Source organism: Falco naumanni, chromosome 1 (genome assembly GCF_017639655.2).
Source record: "Falco naumanni isolate bFalNau1 chromosome 1, bFalNau1.pat, whole genome shotgun sequence".
Lineage (NCBI taxonomy): Eukaryota > Metazoa > Chordata > Aves > Falconiformes > Falconidae > Falco > Falco naumanni.
This window is the reverse complement of record NC_054054.1, coordinates 26,709,063-26,727,344: the sequence shown is the minus strand read 5'-3', so window position 1 is coordinate 26,727,344 and position 18,282 is coordinate 26,709,063. Positions and strand designations below refer to the sequence as shown.

The 18,282-nt window shown below is 40.7% G+C and overlaps 1 protein-coding gene across 1 annotated transcript; it reads left to right on the top strand.

Moving 5' to 3' along the window:
• Positions 1-97: 97 nt before the first annotated feature.
• Positions 98-18,056, top strand: RHOH (ras homolog family member H). Its single transcript, XM_040587003.1, has 2 exons — positions 98-414; positions 14,672-18,056. Exon 2 carries the CDS (start codon positions 14,899-14,901, stop codon positions 15,472-15,474), a length of 576 nt encoding a protein of 191 aa, XP_040442937.1. The 5' UTR covers positions 98-414; positions 14,672-14,898; the 3' UTR covers positions 15,475-18,056.
• The last annotated feature ends 226 nt before the right edge of the window (positions 18,057-18,282 follow it).

Genomic DNA, 18,282 nt, shown 5'->3' with positions numbered 1-18,282 from the left:
AGAGAGAGAGACATATGCACTCATACACCAGCCCACAACAAAACCCACACAGGCAGGGCTGGGGAGCGCTCACCAGGAAGCTGACTTACCCTAAACCACTCGGCTGTTCCTCGTCACACTATCTGGGTCTGCTGTTACTGCTGCCTCCGGGTGAGCTAGACCCAGTCGCCAGGACTCCTTCGGCCTGTTTGTGCAGTGGTCTCTGGTTACCTATTGAGTTGTGGGTTGGTTTTTTGTTTGTTTGTTGTTTTTTTTTTCTTCTCAATAATAAAATTGTTCTAATCTGCTAAAAAGAAGTCCATCTGAAAAAGCCAAGAACACAGAACACCACTTTTTTTCTTCCCCTATCTCGTCTAGAATAGTTGACTTCCGTAACGTTTATTTCCAACAGCCGCTTTCAGCTTCCTACATCTGGTGAGTTCTCTGCATTTTCTTTTTTTTCTAGAAGTCTTAACATGAATTGATATTCTGAATCAAATTCAGTACCTTTAGTTTTAGTTTTATTAATAAATTTGGGAAATTGATTCACATAATCAATTTTACTTTTAATACCATCTGTTAAATACTGTGATATCCTGTTAAACACTGATTTAATCCTGCCCCAGGTTGTGTATCTCCTGGATTTTTATTTGTTCCAGAGTTTGTTTCCACTTCAGTATAAAAAGGCCTTGTATAAAAGTAGGAAGAGGGGTGTGATGGGCTGCACCACACCAGTATTTTCCACGTTAACTGATGTAAGAAAAAAGAGATAATATGGGAATTACTCTGAAGATGGCGGGTCTGATTCTGACCCCCTTTGCTGTTGTATAAACTATGAACCCAGGAAAGATAGGCGTGTGTAAACCTGCAACACCTCAAAGGATGGCTTTCTTCCCCATTTGCAAAGTACATCATGGTTATGAGAAAACTGTTCTGCTTCATCTTAAATGTTCCCAAGCAAATTAAGTGAAGATTTTATTGTGAGACTTTGAGAAAGGTGAAATTTAGGTTGTTAGGACTGAAGTGAGATTCAAAGTATTTTTAATTTGCCAACATATCTGTCACGGGCTCTGGCTCCAGCAGCTGTCTGGCTCCACTAGGTCTACCAAACGTCTCTGCCACCTTCTGAGATGGAAGGGCTGTTTGCCATCTAAATGGGCATGGCTTTTTTTGCTTTCATGGGCATTCTTTGCTTTCATCTCACCCCCATGGCTTCTTCTCCGCTGCTTTCTGAGCCAACCATGGCATGCTCGTGGTGTGGGAAACCCTCGGAGAGCAGTATGTGTTTGTGTGCATGTGTGCGTATCTGTGCACAACCATTTCTAGATTCTGCTTACCAAGCCTGCATCTTACAATGCTCTAGTGGTGGTGGTATGGTCTTGTCACATTGCCAGACAGAGGCAGTTAATCTAAAAGGTGAATGAGGAGGAAACACATTCAAGCAGAAACCATCCCTCTGACATGGGTCCCTGCGAAAAATCTGAATGTGGCTTTAAGATTTTCTAACTTCTTTCAGCTGTGTTTCTGCCTATGGATGGGGTGGGAGTGGGGCCTGGCATCTGGAGGAGGCCAGCTTTAACGCGGGATTTATCCTGAAGAAAATACTTGCAGAGGAAAAAGGTAGGGTACGTGAAATTAGTTAGGTGTTACTGGGCACATCTGTCAGCGTTTTTTTGGTATCAGTACATGCCTGTCTGCTGCTGCTGCTGTCAGAATAAGGTGGGATAGTGCCTTGCATTGTACTGCTTTGTATTTCATATTTCCAAACCCCATTTACATCAGTGGGTGTTTACAAATGTTCCAGTACAAAAAAACATACACGTATACTTACTCAACTTTAGAATGGGTTTTAGTCTCATTTTTCATAGACAGATCTGAAGATGTATCATGCAAGTCCAGAGAAAGTGGGTACAGACTCGATGTGAATGCCACGTTTGAGACTGGGGCAGTAACCGCAGGGTAGAAAAGCCCCATCTTTGGTTCCTACGAAGCTGAGGGAGCAGGCCTTGCTGGGGCATAATACCAAGCCTTATATTCACTAGATTAGGTACTGCAAACCAGGAAAAACAGTAGTTTTGTATGTATAGAGATTCTTGGTTTTATAAGTGATCTGTACTTACTAAGTTCCAGAGCAAAGAATTAAAATTTTAAAAATGGACTTGATTTTCATGTATAGCAAGACACAAATTCATAGTCCATTGGCAGTGCAAAGTGGCTGTAAATTGCTGTCATTTAATCCCATTTTAAGGGAATTTCACTGTGCCAAAGCAGTGTGAGATGGTCTCATGGCAGAGGAGCATCAGGCCTCACATGATTGCCTATATCAGAGGACAGTCCCTGTATCAACACACAGCACAGTAAAACCATGAAGTTGGAGCTATACTTCCAGATAGCTACTAAAAATGCTTTTCCAGCTGGGTGACCAGCTTTCTCAAGGAAGTGTTTATATGTAGAAGTTTAACAGATTCTGGCTCAGCTGCTTCACTGTGAGTGTTAATTTGGGAATGAAAGCACACTCCCTGCTGCATTAACCCAGGAACTGAGAGACTGATGCTGAAGTCACATCAGCTGGTAACAGCTGGCAGTGCCAGTGATATCAGGGAGGCAATCTCTCATACAGTGAGGGACAAGCCATATAAATCCTTAAAGCTGTAAGTGGATGCTTTGCAGTATACCCAGAGCGCATAGAAAACGAGCAGAAATTGTGGTGGCGGTCTTGCAGGCTGTGCCTCTGGCCTGTCTTGCAGAGCAGTCGATCTACACTAGCAGAAGCTCCCGAGGAGCTTTTCTTGGTGACACTTTCTGATAACCAGTTGAGAGGACGTCCAGGCAGGGAGAAGAGCTTCTGCTGTTTCTCCTCTTACTTTTGCTGTGCAGCTCTAGATGCATAGCAATAGCTGGGTTTGGAGCTTTGAATGAAAAGGATTTTCAATGAAAAATACCTCCTCTCTCTAAAGGAAACACCCCCAGTTTTCTTTGTAAAATGTTGGTGCTGTGATTCTGTAGTTTTCATTAAGAAGCGGTTGAATGTTACTCCATGCAACATTCAAGTGATTAATTTGATTTGGCATTGACCATAACTTGAAAAATTGCAGGGTTTTTATAATGCTTTTGGTTATGGAAAAGAAATAAAAGAAGTAACTGTGAAACTTGCCTTTTTCAAAGTCTTAATGTGACATTTCAGGCATCACGCTACACGGCTTAACATAATTTCTGAATTAGATTCTCACTTTTTGGCCAGTGGTGTGTAGTTTTATTAAATCAGTTTTCAAATGTTTCCATGCTATTAGCACAGCTTACAGCTGAAAAATGTCTTGGGATAACCCCAGTGCAGTAATTAAGAAATAAAGTTGTCTGCAGCTGTCTCAAGCCCACTATTAAAGCATTATGGTTTTAAAATACTGGACAGGATCGCACAAATACACCAATGGGATGTAACAACAGAATGTGTAGGCTGTAACCTACTGTTAGCTCTTCTCCATAATACATTTCATATGCGCGTAGCAGAATTTAGTTGTGCTTCAATTCTTATGTCAGTGAAGAACTGGAAAACCTTCCTAACCCACCAAAAGCGTCAGCCTACAGTAGAAGGGGAGCCAGCAAAACTTCTGTAATGCAGCAGTAAGCGTGAGTACTGGAAGTCATGGGTACAAAACCTTGATGTATTGGGTCTAAAATGAGCAGCTGCCAAAGTAGTAGGGAGCATCGGTCCCAGCAGTCACATTCTGCTGGAGGCTGTGATGGAGGGTCGCCATCACGGCTGGCACAGCAGCTGAGGGATAGCTGGGAACGCGGTCTGAACACTTACTGTGTGCATGTGTTCCTCGCAGAGCGAGTACAGGAGTATTTGCTTGTGCCTAGCCCCGCTTGTGGCTGTGCCTGGTGTTTGTTGCAGATTCTTTGATCTTTCCCACCCTGCACAATGGCTTGCTGCCGTGTCTCCGTCACAGTTCTTTTGCACAAGGAATCACATTTGGTCTTCGGTTACAGAAGCCAAAAAGTAGTGTTAATTCCTAAGGGATGAGGGTGGGTCTGAATTTGGCATGCTTTTCTTTACCTGAACCCGCTGGAAACCACATGAGGATTCTGCTATGGTTTGGGGGTTTCCCTAACAGGGGGCCATGGTCACCTATCGTACAGGAAAGACCCAGCATGTGCCGGAAAGCGAATGAATCACCTCTCCTGGCAGAAGCTGGCACGAAGGGCCGTGGTTACATACTGTGCATGGTGCCACTTGTAACACACCAGTGTGAGTGTGCAATAACAATCTCAATAACTGACACTTGCCCCGTTTGAGGTTGTTGTACCATTTGGTGATACCTCTTTTCCTCATGAGTGACAGTGAGTTGCTTTTGCAAGTTATCCCGGTTTATGTCAAACTACCGATGAGACTGGCTCTCCTAATACAGAAGTGTGAGACCAAGACCCCTATGTAGTTAGGAGTCTGTTTTGGTTGTCTCCTGTGCATGTGGTCATTAGAGTATGAAACCTCTCATTTTTGCAAGAAAACCATTTCCTTTTGCTGATAGTCATGCCAGTGGACACAGAGTTTGCAGCTTGCCTTTTTTATTTTTTCATTAAATGACTGTCTTTAAAAATTGGTAAAGTCTTTAGAGTTGAAAGTTATTGAAGTAATGACATACTGAATTATCTATTAACTTCCTCTCATTATCTGTGTGCTTGTGTTTTTCTCATTAGAAAAATAATTATAAAACTTGTCTTTAAAATCCCACGTGTGATTTCTTTTGTTTCCATCAGTTTAAATGCAGTTTTTTAAATTCATGTATATTTCAGTGGAGTTTTTATTCTGGATGAAAAGCTGTTGGGCAAAATATCTCCGAGTTTCAATCAAAAATAAAGCATGGGAAATGTTCTTGGAATGTTCAAACATAGCTCTCCTGAAATATCTCTCTTTTTGTATGTGTGATGATCTTCAAAATATGTAAAAATCAAGAAAATCAAGGAAAACTTTCTATGCTTCCCACTAAAAAACCAGAAACTTTGCATTAAGATTTACCGTAGTGTGGGGATTTGCATGATCTTTAAACCACCTGAAAGCCAAATAGGTGTCAGCTTTAAGTATCTGAAATGGCTTTTCAAAATACCAAGCTGAAGAATGAGTGAGAAGGATTTATATATTACCTTTGGTGGTAAGGAGTAGAGGCTTTTCTCCTCTTAAGCTATTCCATATGAGCCAGTGCTGTCTGCAGTATTATATGTTTTATATAAAAATGACAAGAGATTAAGGTTATACCAGAATTGGAGAAAAGTAAAGGAAAACAGGTCCTGAAATACCTATTTTGCTCAGGCATATGGTTGGTGTAAGATAGAAGTCAATGCAAAATCTGAACCACCAGGTATAACTTGTACTAATTCCAGAAAAAAAGCCAGAAATCTTGACAGCACTTTCATTTGAAATGGAGCTTTAATCACAGCTGTGCAGAGGACATAGGCAATTTGATGTAGGCAAGTACGCATGCCCATTTATTATGTTTAATTTAATTTAATACAAGGAATTAAGGAATTCTAGGGAGGCTACATAGCGAGAAAAAATATTTTCCTACCTGTCTTGTAAATACATATTAACTCTTATTTTATCCTTGTGCCAGATACAGTGCATGAACTGAGTTGTGCGATAGATTGTGGAAGGCAACTCCTTTTCTAATTTTTAAAAAAAATCAAAAAGATAAAGACCTTAAATCAACAAATGCAGGAAAAACTATGGTAATTGTATGTTTTGTATCACGCGCTCTTCTTGCAAAGTGATTGAAATTATTTCCAAGTGAGCTCTCCAAATTTTTAACATTTTAATGTACGTTCATGCACACACAAAATGTAAGAATAAACTTAACTGATGGCAGTTTCTCTCTGGCTGAAATCTAGACTGTGATTTTAAACAGTCTAATGCATACAGGGGCAAGAAAAAGCTTTTTATTGCTGGCAATTCTAAGGGGAAAAGCTAAAATGATCAGCCAGTTTCTCAGCATTATAAAACAACCAACCAAATTATTTGCTGTGCTACTTTACTAGCTTTGCTCAGTAATGCAAGGTTTAATATTCATCACAGCAAAACTGAACAGTGACATGCAACAAGTATGCATTCTTCCCAAATAAAAAAAACCAACAGTATTTTTTAGCAAGAAGTCACTACAATTACATGTGAATTGTTTGATCAACGAAAACATCATTATTTGCTGCACAAAACACCTATACATTCAACAAATTTTATTCTTATTGCAAAACATGCAAAAATAATCTTTTATCAAACACTGGCTCATTACATTCTAACTAATATTTTCCTCATCCGCCTTTTAACTCCCACTGAAATAAAACTTAAGTAAATACATAACTTAATGAACATGGAGAACCTCCTTCTCCTCCCCCTGAACTCAGGGGGAGAAGATCTGGGCTTGACAGTCTCCTTATTTTGCGGTAGGCATTTTATAAAACCAGAGCAAAGTTAAACCTGAATATACCTCTGAAATAGGGATCTATGGAGGGCAGTGGAGAAATGGTAGAACAATTTTTTTAACACTGAGGAGGGTGTTGTATCACCTGTATTGTTCATATATAAGCTTTTAGCTACACTTAATATTGATTACTTGGTAGTGTTTTAAGGGACCCGGTCAAGAAGATCAGGTACTGTGCAAACAAAGGAGGGGAGTGCAGTCCTACCCCAGGTTAGAGCCGAACCACGCAGAAGTCAGCCCTCTCCACTGGGGTGGGCTTGACACAGGCTCTGAAAGAGGAAGCCCTTTTGCCTGCAAATGCAAGTGCATACATGGAGTTGCTGGATTGTTAGTTTTAACATTTTACCATGTTACGCATCTGCGGGATTTAATCTAAATCCATGCATCTTCTTAATAATAAATGTTCATAACATATTGTAAAGATGCATCTAAAAAATTGAACAGCTGCATACACAGTAGAAATATAATTGTTTACAATGTGTGACTTTGTAATTTATTTATATGTGTAAGACTTTGTTTATCAGTTATATACCTAGGTTATTGCAAATGCAGATTTAGCACAGAAGTCATTTCTGCTCATGTGTATGCAAATGCACATCATACCCATAATGTAGAAATAAAGTAATTTAAAGACCATGGTAATTTTAATAATGCACCCATTCTTTGACACAAATTATATATGCAGGTTTTCAAATGATGGTAAGATATCTTGCCCTGAATATGTATCTGTTTTTTATAGCAATCTGTAGCAAAGTCTTTTGCAAATGGATGAATATATACATACACACATGTCTTTATATGTATCTAGACATACAAACACACAGGCATGTACATATGGATGTCACATTTTTTGTACATGAATTTAAAGATTCATTATTGAAATAGTTGTTTTTAAATCTATGCTGATTTATTTTCAATAATTTTTTGTGTGTACATGCATATACACTTCTATGCATTCATTCTAGTAAATAATGCATCATTCTGCAAGAAATTACAAATGCTTATTTAAAACTAAAAAATATTAGTTGTGTATGAAAGGGACATTCATACTTCATGATGATTATACCTGTATCTGCAGATGGTTAAAAAAAAAGCCTAGACAAAAATAGAGAAAGGGCTAGGCTTCTTGGAACACAATCATTATTGAAGGCTGTAAATAAAAGAGTACTTTGCAATTTGTCAGCCAAAAAAACTCTGGGGAGATTTTGAAGAGTTAAACCTGTAAAAAAAAAAAATCCACAAAAATATGTTTTAAGTGCCTTTTTGGTTTGTCTCAAACTTCAAGAAAGGTGAACTGTGTTAAAAGAGGATGTGGCATCAAAAGTTTGAGGTGGTTTGGGGCCCAAAGCTGCAAACGCTTCCACATGTGAATAATTCTACACACAGAGTAGTCTCATTGAAGTCAGTTACTTAAATATAATGCATTTTATAATACCAGTCCTTCTGTTTGGCTACAATGCAGTTAGACTTCGGTGGAAATTTGCTTTTTAATTGTGAGTCCATTCTGATAGGCAGAGCGACCTTGCATAGGTACATGTGATAGCACTATAGTCAGTGCGTAGCACTTCATCCATGTTCATCTGCAAGTGTACTTGTATCACCACCTGGACCCAAAAGCAGTTCTGTGTCAGTGATGAATATATATATATATATACATATATATATATATGCGTGTGTACGGATGTGTCTACAAAACCAGAGACTACGAGGGAACGCAGACAGATGGTTGATGAACTTCTGTGCTTGAACATACACACGTGTGGCATTTGCACACCAGCTGCTCCATGTATGGTTGCATCTGTGGTGAGATTCAAGAAGAAATTCTTTTCTGTTTAAGAGCAGAGAAGAAAAATTACCACAGGGCAGGGTGGGAAATAAAGGTGACATACCCAGTATCTTGCAGAAGGGAAATGCTCTGTAAGCACAAGCTTCGGGCATGACATGCTGCTGACTTTGGAAGATGCTCGATCAGACTGAGAACAGCACATGAGCTGTTGCTTTCCTACACTCGATTTACCCAAATTTTAATTTGGAGAGGATGCAACATTTATACTGAAAATGGGTCACTTTTGAAAATGACCCATAATGCCACGAATACCACATAGTCTGTAATTTACCACGTCATGCCATAAGCATGTGGAGAAAAATGGCTTCAGACTCATGGCCTGAATTTTGAAGCAGGTACTTAGCACTGCAAGATCTCATTGACTTCTATTGAATTTAGGATCAATGCATGACAGTCCTACAGACTTTTTGTTAGGTTTTGGAGCGGTTCTAATGATTTGTGTTCATGTTTAATTTGTAAGTAGCTGGATCAAGGTGTGATTAGTCACAGCTAAAGGGTTCTTGAAGATAAATATTTCTTTTACCTAATCAGATGATTAAAATGAGAGTTAAATAGTTCTTCTCAGTGACTGTAGTAAATTGAATAGATCTTTTGACATGCCATTATCCATTGCTTATATATATTCATTGTAGATACTATTACCAACGTAATAAACTAGCAACTTTTTATTTAAGATATTGCATTATACAGCTTTATGTGTATGTGCAGTGCGTAAGCATGTGTAAATATGTATTTTCTTATACGGAAAGCTTTCATCCTTTACTAGGACTTCACATCTCATTTCATCTTGTAAATAACATTGGTCTGTATTAGTTGTTACTTTATAGCAAGATTCCACAGTCTCAATATGAGGGAATTTCCTTTAAATCTGATGACTTGTGTTCTGTTGCTAATAATAAGGTTGGCAGGATAACTGAATATTTGATCATAAATCCTTTTCTTCAATTTCAGTTGTTAAAACTGCCAAAGAAGGAAACTAAGGTTTAAATTTTCAGGTGTTGTCTTGATCCAGAAGTGATACTTTGCAAATGCTCCTGCGAAAGTGGTTGTCCATTTTCTTTATACTTCATAAATTAGAAATTCAAAAAAATAATTTAGTTTTGTGTTTTTTTCAAAACAAAGCACTGAAATTTTAAAACAAGAACAGGATTTCAGTTCTGTAAATAAGGGATTGAAAGACAAGTTTCTATGTTGTTATGTCTGCAATTTTTTTAAATGCTGGAAGAAGATTGTCTTTGAGATGACAAGACATCCTGGCTTTGAAAATATGGGTTCATTAAGTGTTGTTTGCTTTTCTAATTTTAGGAAGCTATTGCAGGTATGATTGTACTTAAGGATAAAATACCTTATAAAAGCTTGCATCCAAACTTCTAGGCATCCTCTTAATTCTTGAAAATATAAAAACACATTGAGAGATCATCTGGCAATTAATCCATCAGTATTGTAAATATACCAGACGGCTGAATCTGAAATAACCTGCCATCTTGCTCTTGGGCCAGAGGATAAAGATGTCCCCTGTGGTAGCATGCTTGGAAAGTGAATGAGTTGAATGCAGATTTTTTGGTGGAGCAGTTTGGGGAAAAGATGCAGCACCTGGCAGAGGTATGGGCTGTGAGCCAGTTCTCCTTCACGGCAGTGGTACCAGCACTGAATGCCCCTGCAGACTGAAACACTGACACTGTCTGAGGCAGTGGGAGGCTGTTTCCTAGACTGGCAAGACAGGGCCACTTGGTGCTGTAGATCAAAACCATCTTAAAATGAGTTTAAAAACCCGGAAACAGCTAAGGCAAATATCAGAGCATCAGCTTAATGAACACATGACAGGAAACTTCGCAGCGAGGGGCCATTTTCTTGCAGACCAGCTGCAGTCTCCAGATGGACTACGGCCGATGTATTAGTTTTCAGGAGCCCTGTGCTGTGGCAGCAAAGGCTCGTGCAGCAGTCCTGGAGGTTTGTGTCTGAATGGAGCAAGTACAACTCATCCACAGAGTTGAAAACAAGGTGGCCTGGACTTGGCAGCCTGGTGATCTAGCTGAGCATCCAGACTGGATCCACAATGGCCATGGTGTCTCCATGACAGAGGCCAGTTTTCTCCCTGCTGCATCTTCTGGGTGCTGCCCCTAACGAGGCAACAGCACCTCTGCCCTGTCTTGATTTCTTGTCGGCCTTCCTTCTTCTCCTCTTCCCTCTCCTTTTGTTCACAGGACTTGTTCCTAGGCCCTGTCTGTGCCCTGCAGTGCTGACTGCACCCACAGAGTTGAAGGTGTAAAGCTGCACACTGTTCCGGTCATTGGGTGTAGTTTCCATGTCTCCTTCCTCTCCCTGACAGCCTCTAAGAGATGCATGGAGAGTTTTTATGTGTCTGTGGTGCAGTTAGAAAGAGCAGCGATTACAATCAACACAACCAAGAAGAACTGCAGGCACTGTTTTGCAGACCCCACCTCTGCGTGAGGTGGGACTTACTGGTGTAATGTAGGCAAGCAAAGAAAATATATGCACTGCCCAGCAAGTGGAAGTCCCTCCAGTGGTTCTGAACTTTTTTTATTAGCATAAATATTCTTATTTCCTCTCATTGTCAGGTCTCTTCAAGAGCTAGTATACACAGTGCTCAAACTGAAAAATTAGCTTGCTCTTATCCTGATATCAACAGGAACTGCACTGAGATGTAATTGTGGTAGGGACCGGATAATGGCAATAATAGTTAGCATGTTAATTGCTTGAACGCTCTGAAGCACTTTGTGACTGCCTGATTTAAAAAGCCTGCATGGTTTGTTTTACGTATGAGCTAATTCCTTTCAAATCCCATCTTAACTGAGGGTGCACTATCAATATCCGAGACAGGTTTTGAAATTAGACGTTCCTGAGTTTATTTTCCCCTATCGTAAGACACTGTTCGTCCCCTGCAGATGTTTAGTCCTAGTGAGCCATGCTCACAGTGATCTTATAGTAGATGCCAAAGATATTCCTGGCATAAGTGAAAATCCTGTTTGGTTCAGTTGATAAACTTACCTCCTCTGATACAAGCAGTCCTGCTTCCCTTTGTTAGTAGAATTGTTTCAACAAATACTAGATTAGTTTTTCATGGGTTTCCTCCACATATCCATGGGAATCCTCCATCTGCAAAGAGTTTAGTGCTGCTGCATTCCTCCTCCCATCCCCTTGCATTACAGGCTGGTAACAGCGTCACATTCAGCCATGACCTAGTGTGAGGCATTTACTTGCGTGAGATTGCTGAGGTGCAGGACAGGCAGTGCCCAGGGAGCGGCTGTTGTATGGCTTCTCATGAACAGAGGGAACAAGAAAATAAATGTTCCATTAGTTACACAGACAACGTGATACAGTTGAAAACGCAGTGCTCTATCTAATACTGTGCAAGAATTTTCTTTGAGGTTAATCTCAAAGTTTATTAAAGGTCACTATTCAGAATGATTGTATCAGAACTAGACATATAATCTTATACTTAATAAGGTTAGAGTTTTTATAATATTATTATTCAAATAAAATCTTCTATTGTTACCAGTGATTAAAACATAAACCAAAGTAGTGTAAAAGAAGATACAGGTTTATATCTGGAATTCCAGATCCAAAATGGACTTCATAAAGTTAGTGAAATTCGGAAAAGCAAATATTTTTTTGGAAAAAGAAACCACTGGCAGCTTACACTCAACCATCTGTGATCAGAAGATTTTGTGTAGTCTTTTAATGAGTGTGCCATGCTGTACTGTCAGATCAAGACGACAGCATATAATAGGAGAGAAAGAAACCAAAGCTTTTGCAAATATTTACACAACTGGATGTATTCTGAGGTGTAAAAGTGCCCAGTACTGGCCTGTCTTTTAAAGGACATTGTTTTCTATTGATGTTTAATCTAAATAATTTTACATTAATTGAGGTGAACTTGCATAATTATCTTAATACAATGATACAGCTCTTACCCTCAGGCTGCAGCAGGGACAGGTTATGTGCATAATTAAAAATACATCTTCAATATTCACATATGTAGTCCCAGCTATATATGGAGGCACATGAACTCCACATGGCTGTGAACAAAAGTAAGATCAGGACCACTGACTGCAATCTATCCACAGGACCAGAATATGGACCTTGTTATATACCGTTAATTTTTATTCATTAATGAATTGTAGAACAACATAATTTGCTTTGAAAACAATTCTCCACTGTCATGGTGGAATATTTCAGCTTTTGTTATTGTGTGTGTGTTGCTAGTCATATTCACTGTCCTTAATTTCTTTTTCAGTCTTTAATGGTTTATATACTTTCTTTCAAGATGGCCAACATAATAAGACCTGGTGATCACCAAGCTGAGTACCATCTGTCTTTTTCTGTTCTGGCAAAAGTCATGCTTCGGACATCCTTACTTACCCTCCGTGTTCAAATACACATGAAATAGTGAGCCTGAAGGCATTAAGGACTATTCACACCAAAGAAATGTTTATTCTGAAAAGGAGACTTGATACTTGCTAACTTTCTCCTGGGAGCATGCAGGATTTGTCTGAATCATACACCACTGGCTTGTGGTGAATTGTGGTGTTTTCAAACTGTGCTGCTGACACAATTTTGAAGTAGAATACGCTGAAGGAAAGATGATGATGCATTTAAGTAATCGGACTGTGTATCCTGCATATACTTTTTGAATTTTTCATAGATGTATTTTGTAAATACCTTGTTTAATTCCCCTGAGAGCTTGTTTGGGGAACGGAGAAGGAGAGACTTACTGAATGTTTAAAAGCAAATTTCCAGTTGCTGCCACCAAATCTTAAATTAATGGAGCAGCTTGTTTCCCGGCAGCCAGGAATGCCACGAAGCGGCCTCAGCCTCCATCCCACTTCCTAGAAACGAGCTGAGATGGTGAGAGCACAGCCGTGCTGGCAGACCAGGAAGCACCATCTGTTGCAATGACTCCTCTAGATACCCGTAACTCAAGTACACACGAGGACTGCCCACAGGCTTGGTGCCACCTCTATAAAACAACGGGCTCTGGCCAAGCCGCTGACACATCTTCTTTCAGCTGGTGCATCGGGTGGGAGAGATGCAGGTGTGCCGGCAGCATGAGAGGAGGTAGGATGCTGCCTCACTGCAAAAGGAAAGCAGGGGAGTTGCCAGCAGCAGTTGTCAGCGCCTGTAGAATGTTCTCTCTAAGCTTGTCTAGTGCTTTTCTCTTCCTTTGTTATTCCCTTTTGTGGAGTAAGCCAGAGCTGTGAGTGTACTAGAAATATGGGGGGTGGGGGTGTAGGGTGGTGAAACTGAAGAACATTATGGTAACATAGAATATATGCTTTTTGTGGCCATCACTTAATTCTGGGCAAATAACTTCAAGCTGTGACTTCTCTTTTCATATATGAAGGAGACAGAATTATATTATTTGTATAATATACACACAACATTTTGGAATCATGCTGTGATATGTCTCTTAGTTACTTTTATTGAGCAGAACTAATTTGCCTTCAGTTTTGCAGTTACTGATTTTCATAGCATCTTGTGTGTTGCCCTGTGCGAGCAGTGAATCTTGCACACAGCTAGTGGGGAAATGCTTTCAAAATAGGAAAATTTGACTGAATGCTGGCAAGAACTCAAAAGCAATTACATAGTCTGAAGAGGCACTCTCAGTTCAGTTTTACAACAGAGTAAATGTCAGGGCAGCTGTGTCCTCTTCAAACAAAATTGTTTGGAGTAAGCACTGGTGGCATAGCTTTCTCTGGCTTGTGCTTCTTGCTTGTTGAAAGTGATTAATAAGAAAAATTTTGAACTTTTTTGTAGTTTTGCTGTGAATCCTTCATTGCTTTTGAAAACTGTTAAGGTTCGTGTTGCTTGAGACTCACACTTAAAGTTTTTGCTTCCTCGTTGTCACAAGTGGTTCTGTGTTACTGTTCATTATAGGATTGCTGCAATAGTCTGGTTGGTTAGTGAATGGCTTTTTTTCTCTTGACTACCTCTAGACAGCATGTGTACATTTTCAAGGGAATTTGGACTGATTAGTTGAGAGGAATTCAGGATTCTGTCAGTCTTGGTGGAAGCTGGAGGCAGGAAATGTCTCACTGAAAACAGGTTAGTAGCAGTTATACCGAAGTTAAATTAATTTGATTAGGTTTTTAGACAATTAGAGGGAAAAAATAGTTGGCGTCAGTGGAGAATGACAGAGACAATAGGACTGTTAGCCCCTGTGGAGCAGCAAGAATGTTCTTTACGTGAATGGCTGTTGCACACGCAGCCGGCTGAGAGGGAGCGGTAAGGTTCAGCATCCTCGATGTGGGGTACTCCCCATGGCTGTCCAAAGACGTGTCTGGGCATCTTTATCTTGAAGAATTGTTTGTTCTCTGTGGGTTATAAATGTTACATTTTATTTTTACTCTTCTAGAAACATCATTTGACTCACTGAAGAATTAAAATCGACAGCACCACAGAGCCGTGTGGGAGAAAAGGGGATTTTAGACTCAAGCGGCACAATCAAGTCTTGAGAAGTAAAGAGGTTTGGATGGTTTCTCACCAAATGGAAGTTATCTAGAAAGCCTCTGAGACCACTGCATCTCTCCATCTCACTCCTGCTGCACGGAGACGGTGCTCTTGGCCCTGGACATTAACAAAATGCTGGATTCAATCAAGTGTGTGCTGGTGGGAGACTCTGCAGTGGGGAAAACATCTCTCTTGGTACGTTTCACTTCTGAGACTTTTCCAGATGACTACAGACCCACCGTGTATGAGAACACTGGCGTGGATGTCTTCATGGATGGTACACAGATTAGCCTAGGTCTTTGGGACACATCCGGCAGTGATGCCTTCAAAGGCATTCGCCCCCTCTCATACCAACAGGCAGATGTGGTATTAATGTGCTACTCGGTGGCAAACCACAATTCCTTTCTGAACCTGAGGAACAAATGGATCGGTGAGATCCGTAGCCATTTGCCCCGCATTCCTGTTTTGGTGGTGGGTACTCAGACTGACCAGCGTGACACAGGGCCCTACAGTTCCTCCTGCATCAGCCCGATAGATGGGAAGCGGCTTGCCCAGGACGTGCGAGCCAAAGGCTATTTGGAGTGCTCTGCCCTCAGCAACCGGGGCGTGCAGCAGGTGTTTGAGTACGCTGTGCGGACAGCAGTCAATCAAGCCAAGAGGCAGAACAGGCGGAAGCTCTTCTCCATTAACGAGTGCAAGATCTTTTGAGGACTATCAGCAGTGGCTTTGCCCATGCTCGTTCCTTCTGTCTTCTCACGAAGATGCTGTGGCAGAGAGAATGGGAGGTGACTCAAAGGAGGACTGCTGGCAGGAGCGCAGTGCAGGTACCCCTAGCGAGACAGGTGTGCTCTCTACCTGATCTGCTCCCCACGCACACACGTGGGCACTGTCTTGAAAAATGAAAGGTGCAAGTACATGCCCTGGTTCACAAGCCTGTGTTTGGACTTTGCTAACCTGGACTGGAGCAGGCCCAGCCTGGAGACATGCAGACGACGACTGTGCTGATTTTGTTGGTTTTCCTGCTGATGTTCTGTTTGTTGGTTTGTCTGCATTTATTTAATGACAAACTTCTGCCTGGATCAACCCCCAGCTCTTGACACATCTGTCTATGTGGAGGTTGTTTTTTTTTTACTTTAAGAACTTAGTGTATAAAATCTGACCACTGTGTATTCTATTTAAAAGACTCTTGTATACATTGTTGCAAAATCCTGACAGTCTGTTTTCATATTTTGGAGGTTCTTCCTTTAGCTAACCACAGAAGCAAATTGTCCTATCCATATAATAAATGGCCTGCAGGCAAGCCTAGCACTTCTTACAGACGCTCAAGTCTCTGTGTAACAGTAATCAAATCCAGTAGGTCCAGTATAGGATACTTAGTGACATTTGACAGCTGTAATGTGGCTTAGTGAGATTTAGTTGTGTTATCTTCATCTTGTTCCTCAGCAATGTGGTCAAAGACGGGACAAAGAGGAGGAACCTAACCTGATTCCTCCTAGAGCTCACCTGACTGTGACTCCAGAAGGGCTGTCTTGCAGTCAGGACTGGGTTAGACATATGGTTGGGGTGGCAGAGATGAATCCGTGCTGTCATCACCTCTGTTGCCCCTGCTGTAATTCTGGAGGCAAAAGATTTCAGTCTCTAAGGATGAAAGGTATTTTTTCATGAGCACTAAAATTCTTATGTATTTATGGTACACTTCTTTTTGAAACAGTGATGTTAATGAAACCAGTCACCTACTATAGCAAAAAATTAATTACATGGCAATGCTGAATGCGTGTATTTAGAATGGGTAAATAATTTTTTCCCCTCCCTGAGTTTGCATACTAAGTATAACTGCCTGGGTTGTATCAAAATAAGACAGAAACAAGCTTTTCATCCTGAGGAGCCTGGCAAGTCAAATCCTGATATACCTACTCGGGTCAACTTACCCTTCTGCACAGAAAGCCAGGCTAAGAAGGTGGAATCTCCAGATGTGTAAGAGAACTCTGCTAGAAGATGGAGTGGGGTCAACATGCAATGCTGTACATTCCTTGTGAGTTGTGGTGTTCCTCTCCCCTCAGGTTATCTGTCCCCTCTGCCCTGCACCATCTCTCAGATCTTGCAGATCTGTCCCATTCCAAGGTTTCTGCTGCCATAGAAGTCCCTTGGAGGATTTCTTAGTACAGCAAGATTTTTCTTCTCCCTTTCCCTGTCATTCAGTTAGGTAAGAACTGATCTTTGAGGGGCTAATAGCATGGTGCCATGAAAGATGGCATATAGCACAGTAGGATGATTCAGTCTCCACGGATCCTGAGAGAATGACTTGTGTCTGTTTTGACTGAGCCCCAACTCATGTGTCTCAACAGGAATGGATGCAGTGGCTTATCTGATTCAAATGCAGGGTGGGACTTCAGGAGTTACCCTACTAAGCAAATAAGCTATAGCTCAGATCTTACCTACCTACAATTTGCCTCCGAAAAACGGGTTAGGTGCTCTTCTCCATACCCTGTGCTGCCTCTAAGCTTCTCTATAAAGAGAAATTCCAAATTAAGTCATTCCCCTCCTATGAATCTAAGAGATGATGCTCATCTGTGATGTAGGTGAGCAAGTATTTGCATTGCAGGCACCTTGAATAGCAGTGGTGCACAGGACACTTGATGTTGTGATCATCCTGCCAGCTCCCAAGCTGGTGAATATTTACCACTCATCAACTTGATTGTAAGGGAGGCTTATGGTCATAAAAGCATATCAGTCTTGTGTGAGGTTTTCATATCAGTTTTAAATCTTTACAAGTTTCTGCACCCGAGCACACAAGACGAGAGCTCCATCACTGCCCATCTTTCCTGTACTCTTCTCTTTCCTACTTCTCTCTTCAGGTGTTGATTGCAAAGCCTTTGCACCCCCCAAACACTAAAACTGACATGTTTGTAGAAGAACCTGAACTGCATCATATTTATGCAGAGTTACACAAGTGGCTAGGTGTTTGCAGTCCTCAGTTAAAAACCTTTTGCTTTTGGAAGAAATATGTTTCTGCATCTCAACTGTTGCAATGCCTCTCCACTGAAAGTTTTGGGTATTGTAACCCTAATTTAAAAGTAGCAATTGTTACTGTTTGAACATTAAAGATCACATGCAAAATGTCACGTTGTGAATCTTCAAATCTGTTACAATTGCAGACAACTGTGTTGCGGTCCCCATTCCACTAATGAATTTACTACCTGGTTTCAACTTCTTTTTAAGACAGATTTTTGCCAGTATGTTCTTATTAAATGGTCTTTTTTCTCTGTGGGTTAAGCTTTGTTTACAACAGTTCATGCTGCTGTTTTTATGTGTTGAAGAGCAGTGACTGTGTTCTGGTTTCTGCTGTGAGATGCCAGAATCAGAAACCAGAAGGCTCCAGAGAGCTGTTGCATCAGACAAAGCCAGACGAAGATGTGCTCCAGAATCGCGCTGCAACTGAAAACCCCATCTCATCTGTATTTGCTTCACAAGGCTTGTTTCAGTGTATTATGAAATGAAGACTTCAAGGTTTGCAGG